The 26,694-nt window shown below is 55.6% G+C and overlaps 1 protein-coding gene across 5 annotated transcripts; it reads right to left on the bottom strand.

Moving 5' to 3' along the window:
• Window positions 1-31: 31 nt before the first annotated feature.
• On the bottom strand, window positions 32-26,389 carry KIF7 (kinesin family member 7). 5 transcript variants are annotated; one of them, XM_047736661.1, is made up of 19 exons: window positions 26,246-26,389; window positions 24,307-24,651; window positions 22,689-22,889; window positions 21,915-22,308; window positions 21,125-21,704; window positions 20,482-20,598; window positions 19,706-19,933; window positions 18,837-18,964; window positions 18,373-18,488; window positions 18,043-18,195; window positions 16,584-16,786; window positions 5,162-5,359; window positions 4,760-4,885; window positions 4,458-4,631; window positions 3,205-3,420; window positions 2,305-2,511; window positions 1,306-1,504; window positions 1,025-1,171; window positions 32-860 (listed from the first exon to the last, which is right to left on the bottom strand). In XM_047736661.1, the coding sequence occupies exons 2-19, from the start codon at window positions 24,632-24,634 to the stop codon at window positions 487-489; spliced, it is 4,089 nt and encodes a 1,362-aa protein (XP_047592617.1). In that variant the 5' UTR covers window positions 24,635-24,651; window positions 26,246-26,389; the 3' UTR covers window positions 32-486. The 5 variants fall into 5 exon arrangements, with proteins under 5 accessions (XP_047592617.1, XP_047592615.1, XP_047592618.1 ...); XM_047736659.1 differs by having other exon boundaries at window positions 4,458-4,634; window positions 26,246-26,388; XM_047736662.1 differs by having other exon boundaries at window positions 4,458-4,634; window positions 18,837-18,961; window positions 26,246-26,388.
• Between the last annotated feature and the right edge of the window lie 305 nt (window positions 26,390-26,694).

Here is a 26,694-nt window from a genome sequence, read left to right as displayed (position 1 = left end):
GTCTTGTAGGTGAAACTAAGTCAAACTCCTATTTCTCCTTTCAGAGACATTTATTATAAAATGGTTTTACAAAACTCTAAAAATAGGCAAAGCTTCCCCATTCCCACTATAAACCTAAGACCATTTAAAACCCTAACCTGATGCCACTGACGGTTCTGGGTCTGGCGCTGGCTGAACCCCAGAACGACAGACACAGACACAGGCTTGAGGCCAGAAGTGCCTTTTGCAAACTCTCAAGCCAAAAGATAGCAATATGGTACCATAGCTCAAAGGAAAAGGGGGGCATCAGTCTGCATATTTAAAAAATTGAGTCCCATTCATTTGGGCTGTAGTCGGAATTTGTAGACTCCAATTGGGTCAAGATCAGGACCTGGATCTGCGGTGGGAAATCAAGACTGTCCTTCCCAGAAGCAGAGGCAGGCAGCGGGACTGCGCAGGGGGCTCAGAGGGTCGTCCCCCGCCCCAAGGCGGGCTCTGCCCACGAGCCTACAGGGGGTTTTTCCTGACATCAATCATTCCCGGGCTGGCTCTGCGCAGGTCCCGCCGGGCTTTGGCCAGGGCCCCAAAGTTCCAGGGCAGAGCCACCTCCGCGCCGGGGAGCACCCGCCCTGCCAGGGGCTCGGGGGCCTCCCGCGGCCGCGCCTCCTCCACCGAGCCCTGCTCCTCACCGCACAGGCTCGACCGTTTCCACGTCAGCGGGAGCGGGGCCCGGACCAAGTCCCGCACCTCTTCCCGGGCGCGGGGGGCACCGTCGGGGAGGGGCTGTGGCCGGAGCAGCTCGGGCACGGCGGGGAGCTCCTCTTCGGTCCCGGGGGGCGGTCTGCTCTCCAGGCACAGCGTCCTCTTCTCCGCACCTGGCACTGGGAGTGAGGGCGCTGTTGTCAGAGCCGGAGGCCGTGAGCGACGTGTGACCCGCCCCTGAAAACCTGAGGTTAGCGCGGCTTCCCAGCTCCCCGCAGGCCTCAGCCCGACACGGCAAAAAGCGGGGAAACGGGGGCCGCTCGCTGGTTCGGGGGAGAATTACCCCTGCTCAGGCCGGCGGCGCTCCAGCTACCGAGTTTCTGCTTCAGTTCCTGGTTCATCCACATGTGGCGGCCCAGCTCCTTCTCCAGGGCTTGAATCCGGCTCTCGTAGTGCCTCTTGCTGTCCGCTAGCCCCTCCCCTAGGTGATCTGCAGGGGACACACCCAGAGCCGGAGGGGTGAGGGGCCGGCGGGCTGGGCGGGGCCGGCGGGCTGGGCGGGGCCGGCGGGCTGGGCGGGGCCGGCGGGCTGGGCGGGGCCGGCGGGCTGGGCGGGGCGCTCACCTCGGCTCTGCTGCAGCAGCAGCTGCACACTCTGCTCGTGCTCCTTCTGCTGCAGGGTCAGCTGGCGGTCCATCTCCAGGCGCTGCCGCTCCAGCGCCACCTCCAGCCAGTAGACCAGCCTCTGCTGCTCCTCCAGCTGCATCTCCAGCTCGGAGAAAGCAATCTGCTGCTGGTGTTGCTCTTCCCGGAGCGTCACGACCTGTCCCAAACCCAGACACGCTTGGCCCCTGGCCCTGGAGGCTCCCTTCCACAGATGGTGCCCGCGGTGGGGGACGGATGGGGGGAGACGCGACGGGGGGATTCGGCCAACTCGCCACCACCGCCGCCCCACGGTGAAGGTCACCAGGAAACCGCCAGGGGGTCCTGCTGAGCCAAGACAGGGCCTCGGACACCTGGACAGTCTTCTAGGCAGTGATGGCCCAATGACAAAGAGTCCACGCTTTTTTTAACCAGATTTTTTTAACCAGATTATTTTATGTCCCTGCCTCAATCTCCTTCCTCCCTTGTCACATGCTCCTAAGCGCCCAAGCAGAGCCTCGAGTGGTGGGATCTCCCTGTGGCCAGGATTTCTCAACCCTGGCACTACTGGCATGGTAGGCAGAAAATGTGTGGTTGTAGGTGTCTGATAGGTTGTAGGGGAGTCAGTGGCATCCCTCGACCCCCACCCCCACTGCGGTGGTGACTGGAAGCCTCTCCAGACATGGCCAGATGTCCCCTGGGGGCAAAACCCTCCCTGCTGAGAACCACTGATCCAATGGGTACACTGAAGGGACCAATGGACAGGGGCAAAGTGAGGAGAGGACTGGGTCTTACTTTCACTAAGAAAGGTTTTAGGAAGGAGAGTCTGAGGCAGTCCTGGAGACGAGTTAGCCCTGATTCTGTCCCCGCACTTGGGAGGAAACAGGGCCTTCTCTGCAGCTGCCATCAGATGCCCCTGCCGCCCCCCTCCAAGCAAGCACCAGAAGGTGGCGACAGGAGGCCTGGGAGCCAGTGACCCACCTTGTCAAAATACTTGCAGAGCAGGGCTCTGGTCTCTGAGGACGAGAGGTAGCTAAGCTTGGCCATGAGGTTCATCTCACACTGGGACAGCAAGGAGGCCGAAGCCCGCAGCACCCGCTGGCGGCACGTGATGGCCTCGTTCTTGTACTCGATGGCTGCGTCCAGGGCCTCGATGGCCTCGTCCAGCTGGAACAGCGTCCGCTCCTCCTGTGGGACACAGGCCTGTGTGCAGGGGGAGGCCTGGTTTCTCGCGCCCACTCCCCAAGTGGCAGACCTGGGCCGACAGTGCCGGCACCCGGCCACAGGGGAGACAGCACGTCCCCTCGTCCTGAGCAGGCAGTCAGCACGTCAGGAAGAGTCCCGCCCCGTATGGCAGGGACAGGCAGTTTCCAGCCTTGACCCGGGGGGGCCGCCAGGACTCTGAGAAGCCACTTTCCGCAGCAGACTGCCTGCCTCTCCCGCCGTCTACACCAGGAAGCCAAAAACACTCTACACGGAAGGGCAGGCGTGGCAGGATTGCCGCGGAGGTACCAGCGGGTCTGCAGGGCTGAGCAAGGCTCTCCCTGCTGCTCAGGGACTGGCCACGTGGTGTGGAGCTGTGCTGCTGACACTCCTTCCCACCCGGGGAGCCCAGCTACGAGACACGCAGCAGACACTGCATAGGACGCGGGGTGCACCCAGGGTCCCCCTGGGCAGGAACCTTGAGGCCCCGGCCTGTGTGTCCCAACCTAGGGGCCCAGAGCTGGCAGCAGGGCCAAGCCAGCATCCCCCCGGCCGCCACACCCCTCTGGGTCTCACTGGCGGGAAAAGCACATTTGGGGAGCAGCAGGGCCCAGCACCGGGCCGGGCCGCGGAGCACAGACGGATGAGGGACCTGTGAAGCCCAGCCGTGGGGCTTACCTCGGGCGACAGCAGGCTGCCCCGCCTCAGCTTGCCGTCGATGTCCAGGCGCTGCTTCAGCAGCGAGTCCTTCTCCTGGCGCAGGGCGTCGATCTCCCCGCGCAGGCGCTGCTGGCTCTGGGCGCTGCCCTGCCGCAGCTGCCCGCTCTTCTCCGACAGCTCCTTCTCCAGGTGCTCCAGCCGGCTGGACACGCGCACGATGTCCTCACTGAGGGCCTGGGGGCGGCACCGCCAGGGGTCAGGGAGGGAGCAGGCCCCGTCCACCCACCCGGGAGCGGGTGGACACAAGGAGCCCAGCCCCACCCAGGGAGGCAAAGGAGGCTGCTGGCGCTTCCCTCAAGAGGCCTGCCAGCCAGGAGCACTGCTCAGTGGGCAGGCCTGGCTCTCCGTCCTGCGGGGGCTCAGGGAGGGGGCCTCAGAGGAGGGGCTGGCCCCAGGGATGGCCCGGGACACAGACAAGCATGGGAAAAGATACTGGAAAAAAGAGGACGGCATGGACCAAAAGAAAGCAGGCCCTTCCAGGAGCCCGGTGTGGGAGGAAGAGAGGACTCTGCGAGCACAGGGAAGTTCTGGACGATCTGGCAGTGCCCTGAGAGCTCCTGGCCTCCGGAGTGCTCTGTGACAGCAACAATGGGTCGGGAGCCCTACGGGGACCTCGCCGGAGCACCGGCTCCTAGCCCAGGCTCTGGTTCTGTGTTTGACACACCCCCTTGCCATCTGCGTGGCAACATGGGGCTTCCGCTCGACTCTGCTCGACTTGAGGTGGAAACTGGCTCAGAAGGTCTTATTTAGGAGGAAGCCATGACATGGGGTGGAGAGAGGCAGGGTGGGCCACGTGCCCAGGTCTCTCCGCCTCCAGTGCCAGGGAGGGCTGGTTCTCGGCCGTCCCCCGTTTCTCCACCTGCCAGTCCCCGTTCTGCCCGCATAGCCCCGACCAGCGTCTTCTGCCCGCACATCAGAGCCTGCAGCGTAAACACCCTAATGCCCCCGAGGCCCCAGGGGCCCACAGGCTGTAGTCTCATAGGACAAAGCATCACATGGCTGGGACTGACCTGGCAGGGACACCACCCAGAAGCAGCTCACCTGTCTAGACCTCACCTGGCGGGATTATTGTCCGCTGGCAGAGGGACCGCAACTGGAAGGAACCACTTACTGGAATCTCACCTGGCAGAACCTCACCTCGCAGAAACCCAGCTGCCAGGTCTCTCCTGGGAGGACCTCACCTGGCCGGACCTCACCTGGCGGGATCTCACCTGGCTGGACCTCAGGCGTTTGCTCTCCAGCCCCGTCTTCTCCTGCATCAGGGCCTCCTTCTTGGCCAGGATGGCCTCCCGCTTGTGGAGCTCTTCCCCCAGCTCCTCCAGGGCCCGCCGCTGCTGCAGGACCTTCTCCATCTCCTGATCCAGCCACCTCTTCTGCTCCTCAATCTTCTGGGGAGGGTAGGTGCCGGGGAGGGAAACTCAGCTCTGGAATGGGGCTGGTGGGCGGCTGCCCAGGGTCAGAGTGGGGAGAACGGCCCCCCCACTCCCCACCATGGGCGCAGCGCCCCCCCAACCTGCTGCTGCTCCAGGCTGACCACGGAGCCGTTGCTGCCGCTGCGCCGCTTCCGCTGGAAGGCCGCGATCTCTTCCGTCTTGATCTTCAGGATCTTCTGCTGCTGCTCGTGCCTCCGCTCCAGCTCCTGGGGACACACCAGGCAAGCGGCTCAGCGGCGGGGCAGTGGGGGGCGCGCCGGGTCTCTCCAAGAGCTGCCTGGGCTCCCGAAAGCCCCTGTGGGAACGGGCTCGCCACCCCGCATCTCACGGGGTCCCGCTCCACGCACAGCCCGCCTCTGCCCTCCCCTCTGCCGGAGGACACACTCAGGGAGGCCCAGTGACCCGCTCGGGAGGTCACACAGCCCCAGGTGGAAGGGGCGCCTCCCCCAGACGTAGCCTGCTGCCCCGGCTGGGAGCCCGACCTGGACGCGGTGCTGCCGCTTGTTCATCTCGGTCTCCAGGCGCCGCTTCTGCTCCGTCTCCTCGCGCAGCCGCCGCTGTAGCTGCCCCTGCTGTTGCCGCATGAGCTGCACGTGCCGCTCGAGCTCCTGCAGCCGCTTCTCGCGCTGCGCCGACAGCGACGCCAGCCGCTCCGTCGCCTGCTTCCTCTCCTTCAGCACCTGGACCGACACAGCCTCCGCTGGGCCGCCGCCCGCCCACCCCCCGCCAGACACTCCACCGAGATGGGCAGGACCCAAGGCCGGGGAAGTGATAGAGGGGCGGACAGAGGGGGACACACGTGTGCGGGGGCAGGGGGTCATGGACCCAGGACATCAGACTGGCGATGGGGGGCAGTCTGACGGTAACTAGGGACCAGGCACCCGCCAAGTATTCTGCATCAAGAGATCCTGACCTGTCCCTGGAAAAGCAGGATTATCATTATGCCTACTTTACAGCTTAGGAAACTGAGGCACCAACAGGTCAGGAAACCTGAGCAAGGACACGCAGCTAGTAAACGGCAGAGGTGGGATTCAAACCCAAGCAGTCGGGTCCCAGAGCCCGCACTCCCGATCATTCTACTAAGTGTCTCCCGGACACCGGAACTGAAAAAAGGAAGGAAAGAGGGATAGCCAGCTGGACAGATGGATGGATGGAAGGGTGGGTGGACAGATGGATGGATGGGATCACAGAAGGGTAAAAAACAGGATGAAGAGATAATACAGCATCAAAAAAAGGCAAGAGAAAGACAAATGGACGGACGGATAAACGGACAGTGGGTCACATCCACTGTGACCAAAAGTGCTGGGGAAGATCATCGAAAGATGTGATCACTGGTTGACCCATGGGCTGGACCTGGGTGATCAGAGGCGCCTCACCCCCTCCCTTGTCCTTGGAATGTGGGTTCTGCCTGCCTCACAGGGGGCTCCAAAGACATGGCCTTGAGACAGTGACGAGGAGCTGGGAACGCTGCACGGTTCCTAAAACAGAACCCAGTGAAGGCCTCTTGATAAACTTTTAAGATGTAGCAGGTGGGCGTGGGGATCCGCCGAAGACAAGCTTTGTCAATAAATTCCCTTTGCTTATTAAACCTGCCACCTTCCAACCTGGAGCGGGTGCCTCTTTGGTCTCTCCCTGCCCTCCAGATGCGAGGACCGATTTAAGATTATATCTAGGAAGCTCCCAAGGAGATTACCACTGAAGGAATGGACCTTGGGGAAAAAGGCATCAGGGGAAATCCTGAGCTGGTCACAGAGCTGTGTGTGTGTGGCAGGGAGGGGCGGCCCCTATGTCAGATGCTCATGGATGGCCACGGGAGGACAGGGGCACCCTGAAGATGCTGGCTGATTTAGGGGATTGTGGGCTGGGGCAAGGAAGCAAAAGGCAAGGCTGTGCAGTGGGTTGGCCTTGACTGTGGGCAGTTCATGTGGCTACTGAGGCCCAGCCAGAGGCCTTGGCCTGAGTTAGAGTTAGAAGAGCTGAGATTACAGACGGACACGGGAATGTCCCCCAGTCTGCTGCTTTCTGAGCTGGTGGACAAAGTGGGAGAGCAGAATAATAAGCAAGTTATGAGGACGAGGGCACGAGACACCTCCGGTTGACATCTGGGCTTGTGACAAAGCCTGGTTCAGATGCTAAGAGAAGGGCTCTCTAAGGAGGTGATCTGAATGAAGAGGAGAACGTTGTGGTAATTGAGGAGGAAACGGACAATGTGGCCCATGCCCCGGCACAAAGGAAAAATTTATTTTTTTTTAAGATTTTGAGAGAGAGTGAGTGCGAGCGAGCACAGAAGCAGGGGGAGCAGCAGGCAGGGCAGCAGACTCCTGGTTGAGCAAGGTGCCCAATGTGGGACTCGATCCCAGGACTGAGCAGAAGGCAGACGCTTCACCAACTGAGCCACCAAGGCTCCCCAAACAAAGGCAAAAATTTAAAGAGCAATCACCCCAAAACTCCTAGAAGAAAACTTGCACTCTTTCTCTGCCCCTTAAATTTGTATCTTCCAAAGCCCTGCCCACAGAGACTAAAGAAAAAAGTGGGGGAGACCTTCTGCAAACTGCTGTCAGTTTCCTTGCCCCAAGTCCTGTCCAGAGCTTCCAGAAGATGAAGGGTACGAATGCGGGTGTGCGGACAGTGATTCTCGGCTAGATGGCCGCAATGAAAGCCGAATGGATACAGGAAGTTGCAGGAGAGGTGTGGGAAGACTGGGGAGGGGCAGGACCTTAGGCTAGCCTCATCCCAGGGTACAACTACATAACATTCACATTGGTCCAAAAGACCCAGAAAATGACCCAAGGATGGCAGATCAAACTCCACAACAAAATGCATCGAAAAGGGAGGGAAGGGCAGAGGTGTGGGGAGCTAAGTGGACCACAGGACTGTCCATGGGAGGGACAGATGCCAAGGAAGTAAAGAAGGGAGGGAAACCCTTACACCAGGGAGCCACCACAGGAGATAACAACCATAGCATTTGGCTTTGAAAACCAGAGGGGTCAAATTTTCAGAGTTCTTACAACTAGCAACTAGCATATTTAAAGCCTGGAACTATAATATTCAGCAGGCTCAGCTCAGGGGAGAGCCCCGAGGGTGGCAGGAAGTCAAGTCCCTGCCCTTACAGAGACAGCACAACACATGAGCCAAGGAGATACCGCACAGAAGCAGGGGTTTGAAAAAATGCCTGGTGCATATGGGAGGGAGAGTAATTCACTCATCTCAGAGGTGTTCTGGAGGGACAGAGGTCACTGGGAGACTCCTCCAGGAACAGAGGAGCTGGAAGGCACCCTCCCCCTCTTCTGCCCCCAGCATCAGTGCTCGGCCATCTGCAGGAACCAGGCAGCACCAACATTTACTACTCAACTTATGCATACTGAGCCCCATCCCATCCCACCATGCTCAAGTGGATCTGAGCCCTGCAGCCAGGCCTGCCGGAGTCCCAGCAAGACAGGAATCCTCCCCCAGAAGAAGGCCGCAAACCTTACAAACACTCTGTGCCCCATGCTTTACAGATCCACCTTCTCCAGCCCCGCAGTTGGTCCCAGGCATGGTGGCAGGTTCCCGGTCACCAGAGGACCAGTCTGCAAACCTTGCTAAAACTGGATGCCCTGTCCCTGTGCAGGTCGCATCTCTGCCCCCTTTAATCCGCTCTTGGAGGAGCCCATCCAAACCTGGGCCACAAGCGTGGCAGTGTGCAAACAGCCCCGACGGGAGGCAGCACCATTCCAAAGTGACTCTTGCCACCAAGGAGAGGGACCTGTGACCACACACACCAGGCTGCAGTCCCATCAGTGGGTGGGCTGGGGGCAGACATCTGGTCAGGTTCTGGGCGACAGGGGACATTGCACTGCAGGCACTATGGGAACTCTTCACCATAAGGGCACTGATTTCAAGAGCAGGAGCTGTAGCTAACTTTCTGAACACACAGAAACAGACACAGAGTTAGACAAAATGAGGAGACAGAGGAATATGCCCCAAATGTAAGAACAGGACAAAAATCAGCAAAAGACCAAAGTGAAACAGAGATAAGTAACATGCCTGATAGAGAATTTAAATAATAAAGATTTAAATTTAAATAATAACAAATTAATAGCTCACTATTAACATAGTATATATTATACAAATATATATAATAATTAATATAAATAATAAATTTAAATAATAAAGAATTTAAATAATAAAGATACTCACGGGACTTGAGAAAAGACTGACCAACATCAGTGAGACCCTCGACAAAGAGATTAAAGAAGAACCAGAGAATAGAATAAATGAAATGGAAAAGACACTAGAGAGAATAAGTAGACAGGAAGAAACAGAAGAATGGAGGACAGAGTAATGGAAAGTAATCAAGGCAAGCAGGTGAGAGGGAAAAAAATATGCAAAATGAGAAGAGACTTAGGGAACTCAGTGACTCCCTCCAGTGTAGTAACATTTGCATTATAAGGATCCAGAAGAAGAGGAAGAAAAGAGGGCAGAAAATTTATTTCCAGAAATAATAGCTGAAAACTTCCATCATCTGGGGAAGGAAACAGATCCAGATCCAGGAGGTACAGAAACTCCCCCAACAAAATTAACCCAAGGAAGCCCAAACTAAGACATTTAGTAATTAAAACGGCAAAAAAATAGTGATAAAGAGAGAATTTTAAAAAGTTAAGAGGGGCACCTGGGTCGCTCAGTCAGTTAAGCATCCATGTTCGGCTCAGGTTGTGGTCCCTGAGTCCCAGGATCGAGCCCCACATCTGGTTCCCTGCTCAGCGGAGAGCCTGCTTCTCCTTCCTCTGCCTCTACCCCAATTCATGTTCTCTCTCACTCTTGCTCACTCTCTCTCAAATAAATAAAATCTTAAAAAAAATAAATAAAATTTAAAAAAATAATAAAAGCAGTGAAGAGAAAACAGTTACGTACAACGGATTTTTCAGCAGAAACTTTGCAGGTCAGAAGAAAGTGGCCTCCTAAAATAGGAGTAATAATGAATTTCCCAAACAAAAGCTAAAGGAGCTCATGACCACTAAACCAGCCTTGCAAGAAATGTTAAACGTGGCTCTGAGTGGAAAGACTGTTAAGTAAGAGTAAAAAAAAGTAGCAAGCACAAAAGCAGTAAAAATAAGTTTATTTGTAAAAATCAGTGAAGAGACTCTTCAGAGGATGTCAAGTATGACACCATATACCTAAAATGTGGAGGGCAGGGAGTAAAGAATGGGTTCAAACTCAACCCGCCCTCAACTGAAGATAGAATGCTACGTATAGAGAATATAATACACAAATGTATTGGTAACCGCAAATCAAAAACCAGTAACAGATACGCAAAAAATAAAGAGAAAGTAATCCAAGTATATCATTAAAGAAAGCCACCAAACCATGCGAGGAGAGCAAGAGAATAAAGGAACCAAGAGGAACTACAAAAACACCATGAGATAAGTAACAAAATGGCAATAAGTACATACCTATCAGTAATTACTTGGAATGTAAATGGACTAAATGCTCCAATTAAAACACACAGGGTGACGGGATGGATAAAAAAATAAGACCGATCTATGTGCTGCCTACAAGCGACACGTTTCAGACTGAAAGTCACCTGCAGATGGAAAGTGAGGGGATGGAGACCATTCATCATGTAAATGGCTGTGAAGACAGCCCAGGTAGCAGCACTGACACGGGGCAAAATGGACTTTCAAACAAAGCCTGTAACAGAAAGGACACTATACAATCGTTAAGGGGACAATCCAACAAGAATTGTAGATAAGATAGAAGATAGAACAACTGTAAATATTTATGCAATCGATACTAATACAATAATAGTAGGAGACTTTACCAGGCCATTTACATCCATGGACAGATCATCCAAACAGAAAAATCAACAAGGAGACAGCGGCTCTGAATGACACACTGGACCAGGATGGATCTTACAGACCTATCCAGAACATTCCATCCTAAAACAACAGGATAGACATTCGAGTGCACATGGAACACTCACCAGCAGAGAGCATATATTGGGAGGCAAAACAAATCTCAAAAAATTCAAAAAGATCAAAGTCATATCCTGTGCACCCTCTCTGATCACAACACTGTGAAACTAGAAATCAACCACAAGAAAAAATCTGGAAAGAACACAAGTACATGATGTTAAACATGCTACGAGGCAGTGAAGGGGTCAACCGAGAACTCAAAGAGGAAACCAAAACATACACAGAGACAAAGGAAACTGAAAACACGACACTCCAAAATCTTTGGGATGCAACGAAAGTGGTTCTAAGAGGGAAGTTTGTAGCAACACAGGCTGACCTCAAGAAGCAAGAAGAATCTCACAAAAAAGCTAACCTTATACCTAAAGGAGCTAGGAAAAGAACAACAAAACCCAAAGCGGAAGGAAGGAAACAAGAACAATCAGAGAAGAAATAAATGATATAGAAACTAAAGAAACCATAGAACAGATCGATGAAACCAGGAGCTGGTTCCTTGAAAAGATCAATGAAATTGATAACGCTTTAGCCGATCTTATAAAAAAAAAAAAAGAAATGAGAGAGGAAAGACACAAACAAAATCAGAAATGAAAGCGAAATAACAACCGACAGCACAGAAATACAAAGGACTGTAAGAATATTATGAAAAATGATTAGCCAACAAACTGAACAACCTAGGAGAAATGGAAAAATTCCTAGAAATATAACCTCCCAACACTGAACTGGGAATAGAAAATTTGAACAAACCGATTATCAGCAATGAAACTAAATTGGTAATAAAAATTAAAAACAAAAAAACAAAAAAACACCACCACCAACAACAAAAAACTCCCAACCAACAAAGGTTCAGGACCAGATGGCTTCATAGGTGAATTCTACCAAATGTTTATTTATTTTTAAAGATTTTATTTTAGGGAGAAAGCACAAGCAGGGGGAAGGGCAAAGGGGGAAGGAATCAAGCAGACTCCCCACTGAGTGGGGAGACCAACACGGGGCCTGAGCCCAGGACCCCGAGATCATGCCCTGAGCCAAAATCAAGAGTCAGACACTTAACTGACTGAGCCACCCAGGCTCCTCTCAACTGAACATTTTTTTTTTTAAGATTTATTTATTTGAGAGACAGAGATCATAAGTAGGCAGAGAGGCAGGCAGAGAGAGAGGGAGAAGCAGGCTCCCCGCTGAGCCGAGAGCCCTATGTGAGGCTCTATCCCAGAACCCTGAGATCATGACCTGAGCTAAGGCAGAGGCTTAACCCACTGAGCCACCCAGGTGCCCCTGGAACGGACATTTTAACAACATTTGCTCATCCAGTCTGTGAGCATGGTCTGTCTTTCCATTTGTGTCATCTTCTGTGTCTTTCATCAGTGTTTTATGATTTTCAGATTACAAGCCTTTTACCTCTTTGGTTAGGTTTATTCCTAGATATTTTGAATTATTTTCTTAATTTCTCTTCCTGCTACTTTATTATCAGTGTGAAGAGCTGCAACAGATTTCTGTACCTTGATTTTGTATCCTGCAACTTTACTGAATTCATTTATCAGTTCTAGCAGTTTCTTTGGTTGCAGTCTTTAGGGTTTTCTGTATCTAGTATGTCATCTGCATATAGTGACAGTTTTACTTCTTTCTTACCAATTTGGCTGCATTTTATTTCTTTGTGTTGTCTGATTGCAGGGGGCAAGATTTCCTGTACTGTGTTGAATAAAAGTGGGGAGAGTGGACACCATTGCCTTGTTCCTGACCTCAGGGAGACAGCTCTCAGTTTCTCACTGTTGAGTGTGGTGTTGGCTGCGGGTTTATCATCTGTGGCCTTCATTATATTGAGGTTTGTTCCCTCTGAACCTACTTTTGTTGAGGGCTTTTATTGTGGATGGACGTTGTAGTCTGTCAAGTGCTTTTGCTGCATCTGTTGAAATGATCCTATGGTTTTTATCCTTTCTCGTACTGATGTGATGTAGCACATGGATTGATCTGCAAATATTGAACCACCCCTCCCTGCATCCTGGGAATAGATCTCACTTGATTGTGGTGAATGATTTTTCTTTTAATGTGTTGTTGGATTCGTTTCACTAGTATTTTGTTGAGGATTTTTGCATCTATGCTCATCAGAGATACTGGCCTGTGGTTCCTTTTTTGGTAGCGTCTTTATCTGGTTTTAGTATCAGGGTAGTGCTGGCCTCCTCGAATGGATTTGGAAGCTTTCCAAAATGGATTTGGAGGGGCACCTGGGTGGGTTAAAGCCTCTGCCTTCGGCTCAGGTCATGATCTCAGGGTCCTGGGATGGAGTCCCACATCGGGCTCTCTGCTCTGCAGGGAGCCTGCTTCCTCCTCTCTCTCTCTGCCTGCCTCTCTGCCTACTTGTGATCTCTGTCAAATAAATAAATAAATAAAAAGACACATGGATCAACAAAACAGAATAGAAAGCCCAGAAATAAACCACGCTTATGGGGTTAATTAATTTTTAACAAAGGAGGCAAGACTATCCAACGGGAAAAAGACAATCTCTTCAACAAATGGTGTTGGGAAAACTGGACAACTACATGAAAAAGAATGAAACTGGACCACTTTTTTACACCACACACAAAAATAAACTCAAAATGGGTTAAGGACCTAAATGTGAGACCTGAAACCATAAAAATCACAGAAGGGAGCACAGGCAGTAACTTCTCTGACATCAGCTGTAGCAACTTTTTTCCAGCTAGGCCCCTGAGGCAAGGGAAATAGACAAAGTTGGGGCCATGTCAAAATAAAAAGCTTCTGCACAGCAAGGAAACCATCAGCAGAACAAAAGGTAACCTATGGAATGGGAGAAGATATTTGCAAACGACATAACCAGTGAGGGATTAGTATCCAAAATATATGAAGAACTTATACAACTCAACACCAAAAAGACAAATAATCTAATTAAAAATGGGCAGAATACATGAACAGACATTCCTCTAAAGAAGACTTCCAGACAGCCAACACACATACGTAAAGATGCTCAACATCACTCATCATCAGGGAAATGTAAATCAAAACCACAATGAGGTATCACCTCGTGCTTGTTGAAATGGCTAGAATTAAAAAGACAGAAGTAACACGTGTTGTGGAGGGTGGTGGGTGGGAAGGAAACCTCATGAACTGCTGCTGGGAATGCAATTCAGGGCAGCCACTATGGAAGATAGTCTAGAGGATCCACAAAAATTAAAAACAGAAATACCGGGGCACCTGGGTGGCTCAGTGGGTTAAGCCTCTGCCTTCGCCTCAGGTCATGATCTCAGGGTCCTGGGATCAAGCCCCACATCAGGCTCTCTGCTCTGCAGGGAGCTGGCTTCCCCCCTCTCTCCTCCTGCCTCTCTGCCTACTTGTGATCTGTCTGTCAAATAAATAAATAAAATCTCAAAAAAATTTAAAATAAAAAGTAGCATACATTATTAAAAAAAAAAAAACCAAAAAACAGAAATACCATATGATCCAGTCATTGATATTTACCTAAAGGAAATGGAAATGCTAATTTGAAAGGATACAAGCACCCCTATGTTTATTGCAGTATTATTATTATTTCTTAAAGATTTTATTTATTTGAGGGACTGAGCGAGAGAAAGCACAAGCAGAAGGGAGAGGCAGAGGGAGAGGCAGACTCCTTGCTGAGCACACAGCCTGATGCGGAGCTCGATCCCAGGACCCTGGGATCACGACCTGAGCCGAAGGCAGGTCCTTAACTGACTGAGCCACCCAGGTGCCCCTCACTGCAGCATTATTTATAATAGCCAAGATACGGAAGCAGCCCAAGTGTCCACTGATAAATGAATGGATAAAGATGTGGTATATATACACAATGACTATCATTCGGCCCTAAAAAAAGAATGAGATCTTGCTATTTGCAACCACATGGATGGACCCAGAGAGTACTATGCTAAGTGAAATAAAAGACAAATACTATATGATCTTTGCCAGTATGCAGAATCTAAAGAACAAATGAACAAACAGCACAAACAGACATCACAAGCAGACCCACCAGCACAGAGAGCAAACTGATGGCTGCTAGCAGGAAGGAGAATGGGTAGAATGGGTGAAGGGGAGTGGGAGGTCCAAGCTTCCACCTAGGGAATGAATAAATCACGGGGATGAAAGGCACAGCGTATGGAACATAGTCAGTGCTACTGGAACAGTGTGGGGTGGTGACAGGCGACAGCTGCACTTGTGGTGAGCCCCGCACAAGCACAGACTTGTCAAATCACTGTGTTGTACACCTAAAACTACTGTAACATTGTGTGTCAAATATACTTCCAAAAAAAACCCCCAAACCCCAGCAGATTAAACTATTAATAGATAAGACCAGTCTGGCTGGGTAGACTACAGTATTGCCCTAGGCTTCCGTACATTTGGCTGATCAACCAGTAGGGTCTGTTGCCCCATATGTCGGACTGGGGACCCCAGCAAGGCACCCAATCCTGTAAAGATACAGAAGTCACGGGAAACAGCCGTGGTCCCAACTCTTCCCGAAGAGCAAGGTGCTCTGCTGCTGAGAACACCAAGCCCCATCATGCCTGGGAAAGGGATCATCTACCAGAACCTGCCTTGGGATGTCCCATCAGGTTGGGTGAGTGACTTCACACCCCCAGGTGAGAGGGAACTATCCAATCTCCACGGGGATTGTTGTCCTGCTACAAGCTGGACTTGCTGAAATGCACTATATGTGGAACGGAATATGCACCATTGAGGGAGGGAAGAAGGTGGGGGCTGGGTACATCCCACCCCCATCCATCTTTACACACCTGACTGTGCTGTTCTCCCAGCCAACATGCATGGTATGCACAACCAGGCCAATTTCCTAAAGGGGCCAACCTGTGTCTCCTCAATGCCAGGTGGACATTGTTTCCAGTAATACGATGTGGCCGCCATCTTGGTTCCCTCCTCTGTTCCGGTGGTTACAGCACACATAGAAGCCCTTACTGAATTCATCCAGCAAGCCTTAGAGGATAGCCAACAAAGTCTGTTCTTACTGAACACTGATGTCTCTGTTGAGAACGCTATCCTCCAAAACAGCATGGCCTGGGACACTGTTACTCCACGAGGAGGCACCTGTGCCATTATCCAGACTGTGGTGTGTTCACAGCTGAGTCTGCTGACGCATGGGCTTTATTAAATCACACGAGAACATAAGTGAACATAAGTGATCCCACCCCCAGCCTTGGGGACCCAGAAATCAGTGGTTCACATCATGGGGCTCTTAGAAAAAGCAGTGACTGATTTTGGAATTTGGAATCAGTGTCTTATTCTGTATTCTCTCTTACATGTGCCTACGTTGTTCCTGGGGCATCTGCCTCCAAGATAGCCAGAGGGCCACGAAAAGAGCCACCTTGAAGTGAATCCGACGCCTTGCTGATGGCTCAGAGCCCACTGCAGAAAGAGGGGCACCCAAGACAAGTTCCCGTGCTTAGTAATCCTGCCACCTTCCTACGTGGAGTGGCTGTCTCTTTCTCCCATTTCTCCCTGCCCTCCGAGTGTGGGGACCCATTTCGGGTTATCCCTGGGAAGCTCCAGAGGGGGTTACAAACCAACAAAATGATAAACGGGTGTATGGATGAGACAGACATATGGACAGATGGGTAGAAAGACAGAGGGAAGATGGAAAAGAGAGGTAAGTGGCCAGGGAACCGGGAGGGGAGGGTGGCATGAGGAAGGGGTACCTTGCTTTCGATGCCCACCTTTCCCCCTCTCACTGGTATCCAGCAGGAGTAGCCTTCCTGCTCCTGCTGTGTTTAAAGCTGAGCCGAGCCCCCCTCCCCCAGGGCTGCCGACTTTTGTAGAACACCAGCCTCACCCTGGGAGGCTGGGAGGTTGTTCACCAAACCAGCCAGAAGCTGGGGGCACGAGGGCCTGAACATCCACGGCTTCCAGTGAATTTGGGCCCTGGGGCCCATATGTCTCGATCCCAGGACTCCAGCCACCACCCCAAGGTCCCAACACTGACCTGCACCTGGCTCTGGGCGGCAGCAACCCTCTTGCGGAACTCCTGGAGCTGGGAGCGCTCGCCTGCATCCTGAGGCTCCTTGCCCTCGAGCTCCCGCAGCTGCCTCTGGCTTTCGCTCAGCTCAGCCCGCACCTGTTCTGCCTCCTGCTCCAGCTCCCGGATGTGCTGGCTGTGCTGGCGGTTCAGGGCCTGGGCTGCCTTCCCTGGAAGAAAGGGGGAGGGGAGGGCGTGCTCCTCAGCACAGGCTGCCCCTCTCCACCAGGGAGGACCATCCCTTCACTCCTCTGGGCAGGGTTCCAGACGGCTGTCCGTCATGGGCATCTGCACAGGTTTTGCCAAGCTTTGGTTCCACTGGTACCGTGAGTTACTTAATCTACTTTCTTTTAAATCGCTCGCTTTTTAAATGAGCCTTATTGATAACAGCAATCCGGAGCTATTATGGATTAAACTGGCTTTAGTTTTACCTAATACATGCTAACAAATAGAGCTTGGGCCTGCATATAATTAAGCCTCTAGAATTAACTTCCTTTGCGGGAAATCTGAGGACAGAGGAACAAGTTAAATAACACCACAAGGAAGCAAATAGGCAAACCCAGAACACAGGGGTTGGGAAGTGGGGGGTTTGAGACACGTGAGAAGGAGCTAGAAGGGAGACTTCAGAGGCCTAACAAGCACGCACAGCATGTGGGACACATGGGGAGCTGGGTTCCAGCAAACCAGAGGTCTGCACACACTGCCGAGGAACTGAGGGGACGGGCCCGTGCCTTGGGCATCCAGGTGACAGTAAGTTTTGTTAGATATGCTCACCGCATTTCAGTTAAAATGTCCAAAAAGAGGCAAACCGAAAGGTGTGGGGGGCCCAGTGACAAGATGCCAGGGATTTGCTTCGAAACCCTCGGCAAAGAGAAAAGGGAGAGATGGATGCGGGGAAAAGCTCGTAACGCTAAATCTGGGTGGTGGGTAAGGGCCCCACTGGTCCAGTCTCTCCCTGTGGGTTTGAAATTTTTCATAAGGCATTTTGTAATAAACATATAACTATTAAAATAAAAAGGCTCAGCTGGTCACTACCTCACACCATTCCCAGCCCCTTGACGCGCATCGCCGGTGGCAGATTGCGTGATCTGGGGACACTGTTTGCTCCCTGAGACCAAGGAAGTCCGTGTGCATCACGGGGCCTAACCCAGCACGCTACTAATAAATACAACTCCTGCTACTACCACCAGATAATGCGAACCAGCCTAATCGCTCCAGCTGAATTAACTCACTTCAAGAACCCATAAAACAGGTGCAACTACCAGCCCCACCTTAGAGATGAGAAGACCGAGTCACAGAGGCGCTATCCTACTTGCTCAAGGTCCTCCAGCTGGAAGAGGCTGGCTAGTCACCAAACCTAAACCATTTGGCCCCCGCTCCTAACCACCCCCAGGTGGGAGCCCCACCGGAGAGCCCACCACCTCACCTGTGCGGACCAGCTCGCCAATGAGCTCCTCCTTCATGCGGATGTTGATGGCCAGTTCTCGGATCTTCTGCTGGGCTTGGGCCAGCCGCCACTCAGACGCCATGGCTGCTGGGGTCTGACGGGGTCGAGCTGGGGCCTTGCTCCCGCCACTGACTGTAACAAGCCCACTGTCAAGGCCGCTGCCTCAACAAGGGGAGGTGGGGGAGGGAAGAGGCACACCCCGGGCAGGGGCGGCCAGACAGCCAGGGACGAGGCGTGGACCGTCCAGGAGGGCAGTGCAGGGCCACGGAGGGGAGGGTCAGAGCCCTCTCTGCCCCGGACCCAGCTCACCTCTGGGCCCTGGGATGGCTGCACCCACTTCCTCAAGGTTAAGCTCTGGGCCCTTCCTGTCGAGTGGACTCTCTGGGCGGGCCCCCACCCTCTGGCTCCACTTGCTGATCCCGTTTCTGGAAGACAGAAGCAGGAGTCTGTACCCTTCCCCACGAGGAAGGAAGAGAAGCCATTGGGCCTTCTGTCCCCTCAGAATCAGTGAAACCCAGGGTGGCAGTCTGGGAGAACTGAGGCCCGGGGCTGAGCTGTTGGGGGCACTGAGGGCCGCCTTGAAGGCTGGGAACCGTGAACCCCACAGCATGTTCACCCCAATGAGAACCCTGGGTTCCAAGCCCACCGCCCCCATCTGTACCTCCCAACAGGACCTGGAAGTGAGGGCAGCCCGGGACTCCAGCGGGATCCTCCCTGGGCCCAGCCTGGGTGCTGAGCTGCTTCCTGTCAGGTGGGCACCGGGTCCCACTCACCTGCGCAGATGCAGGGTCCGCGGCGGCTCAGACGCTTGCTCCTCCTCCTCCTCCGCTGATGAGCCGCTTCCGCTTCTGGGCCCGTCTGCCTCCACCTTGGCTCCTGCCTCTCTGCCATTTGTCACCTGCTAGGGGAGTGTTGATGGCTTCAGGACAGGAAGCCTCCAGGGCACCCTCCATCAGTCATTTCCCATCACCAGTCTTTGCACCCCCCATGCCTCCCCTCCCCGCCGCCCATCCCAAGTTGGAGCAGGAGCTCCCCTCTCCCCCCACAGCACCCACAGCGCCTGGGACTCCTCAGGTGACAATCTGCCCTTCCTTTGTATACAGGCCATCGGCACCCAAGTCTGCACTCTGCCCGAGTGCTGGGTGTATAACAGTCTCCTGCCAAACTCACACCCTCCCTCTCTGTGCCTTGGGCTGTTACAGCGGACATGACTCAGAGCTTTGAGGAAGACACAGAAACAGCCTTTGTCCAAAAGGTCATAAGTAGAAGGACAAGCTCAGGGAGATTAGGGCCTTTGGAAAAGTATACTTGCAAAGACAAAAGGGGTGGCATGAGAGGTGATAAGCTCCCCATCTCTGGAGGTATACAAGCTTCCCAGCCAGTGCCGGAAGCCAGAATCCCCTCTGTAACCTCCTCACTCCACAATCTCCAGCCAGCCCCGGAATGCCCAATGGCAGCAGATCCTTCTGAGAGGCCCGACAGAGTCACCCAAATTTTGGCCCTTCCTCTAGGGGCACTGGAAAGGGGCATCTCACAGCTGGTCCCAGGAAAGCCCAGGGTGAGCGGCACACTCCCCGGCACTGCCCTTCCCCTGTCTGAGCCTGTCCAGTTCAAGAGACAGCCTGCCTCGCCACCTCCTCACCTCTCCCCAGTTCTCGGGGTCAACTTCGTCTCCAGGAAGGCAGGCAGAAGGCACCATGCCCAGTGCGTGGCTGTGGGCACCCCCCAGAGGGGCTGTGTGAGGCCGAGGCACAAAAGACCCAGGAGGCAGACCCTGCAGGAGCCCTGGGGCCCCCCAGCCAGGCCGCACCAGTTCTAGCCGCAGCCGAAGCTCTGCCATCTCCTGCTGCTGCTCCCGCAGCCGGTCGCTCTGGAAGACAAGTTCCCGGGGCTGATGGGAGACGCGGATGCGAGGGTGCATGGACGCTGACTGGCAGAAGTGCAGAAAACTGTAGAACAGGTCTGAGGCCACCCCACCCTCTCTGGGCTAAAACCGAGAAGGGCCAAATATTTTTGGCCACCTCTTGTGCCCCCGCACACCCCCAACACACGCTGCACTAGTTCAGGGTCAAATTCTCACCCCATCCTATTAGGCCCTATCCCGCCCTCTGTGTCAATCCTCCACTTCCATGCGAATCACAGCCGCCAGAGGGCGCCAGCAGCAATGCTGACTCAGTTACCTTGGGACAAAAAGGCCTGATTCCAGGGACAGACCCGCAGCCCCTCCAGTCCCACCTCTCATCCCCGCTCACTGCCATGCCGCGCGCCCACCCACCCGATTCTGTTCCTCACCTCCACGCTTTTGCCCAGTTGCACCTCCCCTATCTCTTCCCACCCTCTCAGAAGCCGGCCCTGGCTAACTCCCTCTGCTGCGGAGACACTCGGCTCAGTTTCCCCTGGAGGAAGCCCGCCACCCACCTGCAGTTTGTACTGCTCCATGGCGTCCTCCAGCGCGGCCAGAAAATCTCGGTTCTCCTCCTCCAGCCGGGCCACCTGGCTCTGCAGTGCAAGGACCTGCACTGCCCCGTCCTCGTCCTACGGGGCAAGGAGAGAGGCTTCAGCGGCACGAGCTGGCAGGACAAGCCTGCCTTTCTCTGGGACTTACCAGCCCTCCCTCTGCCCTGCCAGGGGCTCCCCTAGTCCAACTTGCTACTCCGCTGCAGGCCCTGCCTGGCAATTGGGGCTCCAGAGCCCACCCTGCCAGTTGGTCCCCTCTGCAAGCTATTGGGGCCATCTCTTGTCATTATTAATCACACTTTTATTGACAATAATATCATCACCGCTATTACTAGGACCAACCTACTGAGGCTCCACAGCGTGCTGGGCTGGGCCCTTGATACACCTCCGGCCCTTACAACATCCCCAGAAGGTAGATACCAACGTTAGCCCCATTTCACAGACTGAGAGCCTGAGGCTCAGGGAGGGTAGGGAATGCGATCGAGGTGATCAACAGAAGGGCCTCTAAATCGGGAATGGGCTCTGCCGATGGACACGGGGCAGGGGCACAGCTGGCTTGATGAAGACCTCTTCCTTCCCCTTCCCTCCCTCCCCGGGGCCACACCTGGCCCTTGGCCACCGTCTGCCCGCCCGGCCCCTGCGTGGCCTGCTCCTCGGCGGAGGCGCTCTCGATGCCGCTGTCAGGCCCGGAGGCGGAGCTCAGGGCGCTGCGCTCGCCCTCGACGGCGCACAGCCAGTCGCGCACCTTGCGGGCCGCGGCGCCGGGCAGCCCGGGCTCAGCCTGCAGCTCGCGCAGGAGGCTGTAGGCGGCGTCGGTGCGGGCCCGGTAACGCGCGCACTCGGCGCCCAGACGCGCGGCAGCAGCAGCGGCGGCGGCGGCGGCGGCGGCTGCGGCAGGGGCGGGGGCGAGGGCGGGGGCGTTGGCGGCGCCGGGGACGCGCCGGCCGCGGTGGATGATGCGCGTCTCCGAGCGGTGGCGCGGAGGCCCCCGTGTGCCGGCCACCGCCTCCTCGGGGGCGCGCTCGGCTTCGGGCCGCCAGTTGACCGTGGCGCGGTTGCGGATGTTCTGGGCGCGGCTGGCGTAGTTGAGGGTGTTGAGGGTCTCGTCGAAGTCGGAGGAGGAGGGACTGACGCAGGCGATCATCACCGTCTTGGCGTTCCCGCCCAGTGAGTCTTTAAGGATCCTGAGGACGCGAGGTGGGCCGCGTCAGGGGCGCCGGGACCTCGAATCGGACCCCGCGGGCCGACAGCTCGGACTGGTGGGCGGCGCGACCCGCAAGCCAGACCGGACCCATCCCCTACTCGCCTCCCCCTACCCCGCCCCCCCCTTTCCCCACCAGCGGCCCGAGAGAGGGGCCCCTGCTCGCGTGGGCCATCGGCCGAAGGGCCCTCACCGGGTGATCTTGGAGTCCCGGTAGGGGATGTGGCTGCCGCGGCGCTGGGGGTCACCCAGGGCGCTGATGACGTTGCCCAGCGCCAGGAGGCTGCTGTTGATCTGGATGCTCTCCTTGAGCCGCTCGCCTGTGCTGCCCGTCTTGAGCACCCTCTCTGAGCCCGCCAGGTCCACGAAGTGGAACTTGGAGACCAGCAGCTGGCCCGCGGTGGGTCGGGGTAGGCGGCTGGGGGCGCGCCCCCGCTGCTCCAGGGTCACGGTGAAGACAGTGTGTGAGCGGCTGGACAGGCGGTTGAGGTGTGTGGCCCCCGTGTGCCGCGCTGCATTGCCCATCTCCAGGAGGCTCAGCACCTCGTCCAGGCCCTCCACGTCTACCTCCTTCACGCCACACAGCACTGCGGGCACGGAAGGTGGTGAGCCCAGGGCGGGGGCTGCCCAGGACTGACCGTCCAGGAGGGCAGACAGAGCAGGGCTGGCCCCCTATGGTTTTTCCCGACCCAGATGCCCCTTTCCCATGCCCACTGAACCCCGGAGGGGGGGGTTCCTGCCCATCGTGACCCAGACAGAGGGGCTCCAGCTTGCCCCAAGCCCACCTCAATGCCTTGCACTCTGAGTACAGACGTATATACTGAACTCAGTGGAGACAGGAGAGAGGAAGGCAAAACCTTCCAGAGCTTGGGTTCCCCAGTTAGGAGGTACCCCTCGCAGATGGGTGAACTGCCCCTCAGCCGGTGAAGCCCCACTGCCAGCAGAGGAGGCCCCAGGAGTTCCTCACCAACATTTCCCCGGTCATCCTCCCGAAGCTGGATGTCTCGGCTGGCAGTGCCCACCTCCAGCAGGTCTCGGAACTCTTCCTTATACACTTCCAGGTAGGACACGTGCACGAGGCAGTCCAGCAGGTCATTCTCATCGATCAGCTTGAAGGCTTCAGCCATGGCCCGGGGGATGATGCCCTGCTCATCCTCGTGAAGGGAAGCTGGGGACACACCACAGAGCCTCCTGCCATCATGCCTTCAGCTGGACAGAGCTCAAGGCCCAGAGGCCCCTGCCAGCAACTGGAGGCGGACGCTCCAGCATGAAGACAGCAGCAGAGGCCAGGATGGCTGGGTAGCCTGAGCCGGCCCATGCTCCAGGGAGGTCAGGCAGAATTACAGAATGTCAGAGTTGGAAGCAACCTCTCAAGGTACCACCAACCCCTTTTATGATGTAAGCATCCCCTCCACTACATCTCTGCCTGATCATCAGATACCCCTGGTTTAATTACTCCCTGGGACAGGGAGCTCGTTATTATAATCTGTGCTCAGTTATCTAAAGGACCGCCTACATTTATCCCAAGGAAGTAATAAGAGGCTCTTCAGCACTCTGCATAACTCAAAGAAAAATGCAAATGTCCTAAGATCCAAGAGGGGATCTGGTTAAATAAATTATATACACCATAGAATGCCATAGAATGCCAAGCCACCATTAAAAAATTAGCTTGAAGTGGGGCACCTGGGTGGCTCAGTGGATTAAAGCCTCTGCCTTCGGCTTGGGTCTGGTCTCAGGGTCCTGGAATCGAGCCCCGCATAGGGCTCTCTGCTCAGTAGGGAGCCTGCTTCCCCCTCTCTCTCTGCCTGTCTCTCTGCCTGCTTGTGATCTCTCTGTGTCAAATAAATAAAATCTTTTTAAAAAATTAGCTTGAAGAATATTTAATGATAAAGAGAAATGTTTATGATAGGTTGTTAAGGAAAGAAAAAATGGGGCGCCTGGGTGGCTCAGTCGTTAAGCGTCTGCCTTTGGCTCAGGTCATGATCCCGGGGTCCTGGGATCAAGCCCCACATCGGGCTCTCTGCTCAGCGGGGAGCCTGCTTCCTCCTCTCTCTCTGCCTGCTTGTGATCTCTCTTTGTCAAATAAATTAAAAATCTTAAAAAAAAAAAAAAGAGAGAGAGAGAGAGAGAGAAAGCAGTCTATGTTACTTAAAATGGGGGCAGTTCCTTTAACTGGCCCCACAGCATCTCTCCCAAGAGTCTGCTTCTGAGCTGCACGAGCTGCTTGTTCCCTTACCCCGTGGTGGGCAAAGCCCAGCTCTCCCAGGACCATTCCCATTCCAACGACTCTGACCCAAACACGGATTCCTGACCCTCGACAGCCATCCTGACAACAGCCGGCTTCTGTTGCCTGTCCTCCCGCTGAGATCACCACAACCACACAGTGTGGCCTCATTTCTGTGGAACCGCAAGGCCCCCACCTCCGAAGACTCTACCGACATGGCTGGTCCCACCCTGGGCGGCAGATCTGAGGAGGAAACCTCGGCCCACAGCACTCCCACCTTCAACAGGGAATGGCAGAGGCAGAAGTTCAGGAGACACGGAGGCCCATCAACGCGGCTGGGGCCTCCAGGACGGTCACTCACCCACACTGGCCTCCCCCATGGTGTACGTCTTCCCGGAGCCTGTCTGGCCGTAGGCAAAGACGGTGGCATTGAAGCCCTCAAAGAAAGCCTCGAGGAGGGGCTGCACGCAGGCCTGGTACACGGCCTCCTGCCCAGCGTCCTCATCCAGCACCACGTGGAAGCCAAAGTGGCGGTCTCGACCGAGGGTGACGCGGCCGTGCTCCGGCTCGACCGTCACGCAGCTCTGGTGGCCGTGCAGCAGCTCCTTGGGCAGCAGCGGACGGACGCGCAGGCCCACCCTCACTGGGGCCTCCTCGGCCGCCGGCAGTCTCTGGGTCTCCAGCCCCATGGTGCGAGGCTGGGGGCCTGGAGAGAAAGAGACCCCTCCGGTCAGCACCTGTACTCCAGGGGCTGGACCGCCCCCTGCAGGTAAACCGGGAGTCGGATCCTGGGGTTCCTGGGGCTCCTGACCTCCGAGAGAGGGGAGGGAGGGTCATTAACGTTCAGAACGTCCTCTGCTCCAGCAAACACCGCGATGGCCAACGCGCTCCTGCTCGGTAACCGGTCATGGCTCCCATCACGGGCAAAATAGGCCCTCACTCCTGCACCTGACTCCCACAGGCTTCTTTGCTCCGGCTCTACCCTTCCCCCCAGACCCCATCTCCTAAAACACACACACACCCCACAACCACCACCGCCACATCAGGGAACTCCTTTCCCTACTACCCACTGGGTTCCCCCATAATCTCTGCCTTGGTCACCTCACAGGCCCTGCCCCACCTTCCTGGAAAAAAGTCAGATCCTTCAAGAACAAGTTCCCACCACCAGATCTGCCAATTCCATCCTAAGTATCACGTTCACCTGCTGCCCCACCCCTCCCCATCCTATTGCCAAAGCCCGGGGCCTGGCCACTGGCCCCTTCACCAGCTGCCTCGCGGCTCTCAGTCTCCCTGTGCCCTCCGCCAAGGCAACTAGGGGCATCTTCCAAAATTGCAAATGCAACCCTGTTACTCTCCTGCTTAAACTGTCCCCAAAGAGGTTCCACACTGCCCTTGGTAGTCAAAACTTTAACAGCCCTGCCCACCTTGTCTACTCACCCCACCTTTGATCACCTTTCTCTGCAACACACTCCCATCTCTCCGGCCTTAGGCTGGCCCTGTCTTCTTCAGGGATCCAGGGACGCGCCTCTGGTCTGTGTCCCCCAGCACTACACACACACAGGCAGGGACTCCCCTGTCCCCCTTCGTGCTGTATCTCCAGCGCCCAGCACGAGGTCGGACGCTTAGTAGCTGCCCAGCAGAGATGATGAAACTGCACTCCGAAAACCTTCCCCGTCCGGGTTTCCTTCTTACCGCAGCCCGCACTGCCCCGTACCCACCCGGCCCACAGCTCTCGATTTGTCACTAACTTCTCTCAACACATGTAACGGTTCGTTCTTTCCTTCAATCACCCAGTCCCTGCTGGGTGCCGGGCCCTGGGGACACAGCGGTGACCGTCGCGCAATACAGTGGGCGCCTCCGCGCGCCCCGCACCCTGAGCTCTTCCAGCGCCGCGCGGTGCCGGCTTCTCGCAGGCCCTGCGCACGGAAGGCGCCGGGACAACTCCGCCGGTGCGGTCGGGCGCTGGAGGAGGCGGGCACGGGACAGGGGCTCCCGGAGTTTGCAAAAGTGATTATAAACGCGGACCGGACCCTCGCAGCGTCAGCGCTCACTCCTCCCGGCCAGGCCCGGGATGCTGGCCTCAGGCTCCCGGCTTAGGGAAGGGGGTGCTCCCGCCCGCCCAGGAAGGGGCCTTCAGGAGGTTGGTACGCAAGGATGGGGGCTCCTCGTGCTCTGTCAGAGATCCCCAGGTGCCGGCTCCCACCGCCACCCGGCCCAGGCCTGCGCGGGGAGGGGGCGAGCGCGCGCCTCCCCCCACCCACCCCGTCCTGGACCTCCACCCTTCCCGGGCCCACACCCACCTGCTTGGGTTGGAGCACAGTCCCCCTCCGGTGCAGTTAGGCTCCCAGCCTCCGCGCGGCGCGCTCCGATGCCGTCATCGGGACCCCCGCCCCCCAAAACATCCCGCCCCTCACCCGCAACTCCGCCCGCCTGGGCGCTCGGGGGCGGAGGCGCGAGCCGGGCGGCGCCGCAGAGTCTGTCCGCAGACAGGGCGGGGCCGGGGCTGGAGGGGCGGAGGGGCGGGCGGGGCCTTTTCCGAGGGGGCGGGGCCACACGTCCCACTGGGGTCCCCCTGAGCCGTCCCAGGCTGCAGGCGCTGAGCTCTGCAGACTTGCGGGATTCTGGGGACACGCCGCCCACCAAGGGCCACCTGATGCTCCGAGCTGGAGAAGCCCACCTGCTCATGGAGCGGAGCACCGAGATCTTACAATGCAAGTCGCAACAGGTGAGAAGACGAAAACTAGGAGAC

The sequence above is a fragment of the Lutra lutra genome, chromosome 7 (assembly GCF_902655055.1).
Source record: "Lutra lutra chromosome 7, mLutLut1.2, whole genome shotgun sequence".
NCBI classification, from domain to species: domain Eukaryota; kingdom Metazoa; phylum Chordata; class Mammalia; order Carnivora; family Mustelidae; genus Lutra; species Lutra lutra.
Note: the sequence above shows the minus strand (reverse complement) of the source record. Positions and strands in the feature narration are given on the sequence as shown.

Excerpts from the sequence above, each read along its gene's own strand:
- KIF7 (XM_047736659.1), bottom strand. The coding sequence starts at position 24,634 with ATGGGGCTGGAGACCCAGAGACTGCCGGCGGCCGAGGAGGCCCCAGTG. Across the intron at positions 18,489-18,836 it reads CGGACCCTGCATCTGCGCAG|AAACGGGATCAGCAAGTGGA; the intron begins GTGAGTGGGACC and ends TCTGTCTTCCAG. Across the intron at positions 861-1,024 it reads CGCCGCCGGCCTGAGCAGGG|TGCCAGGTGCGGAGAAGAGG; the intron begins GTAATTCTCCCC and ends CCTCACTCCCAG.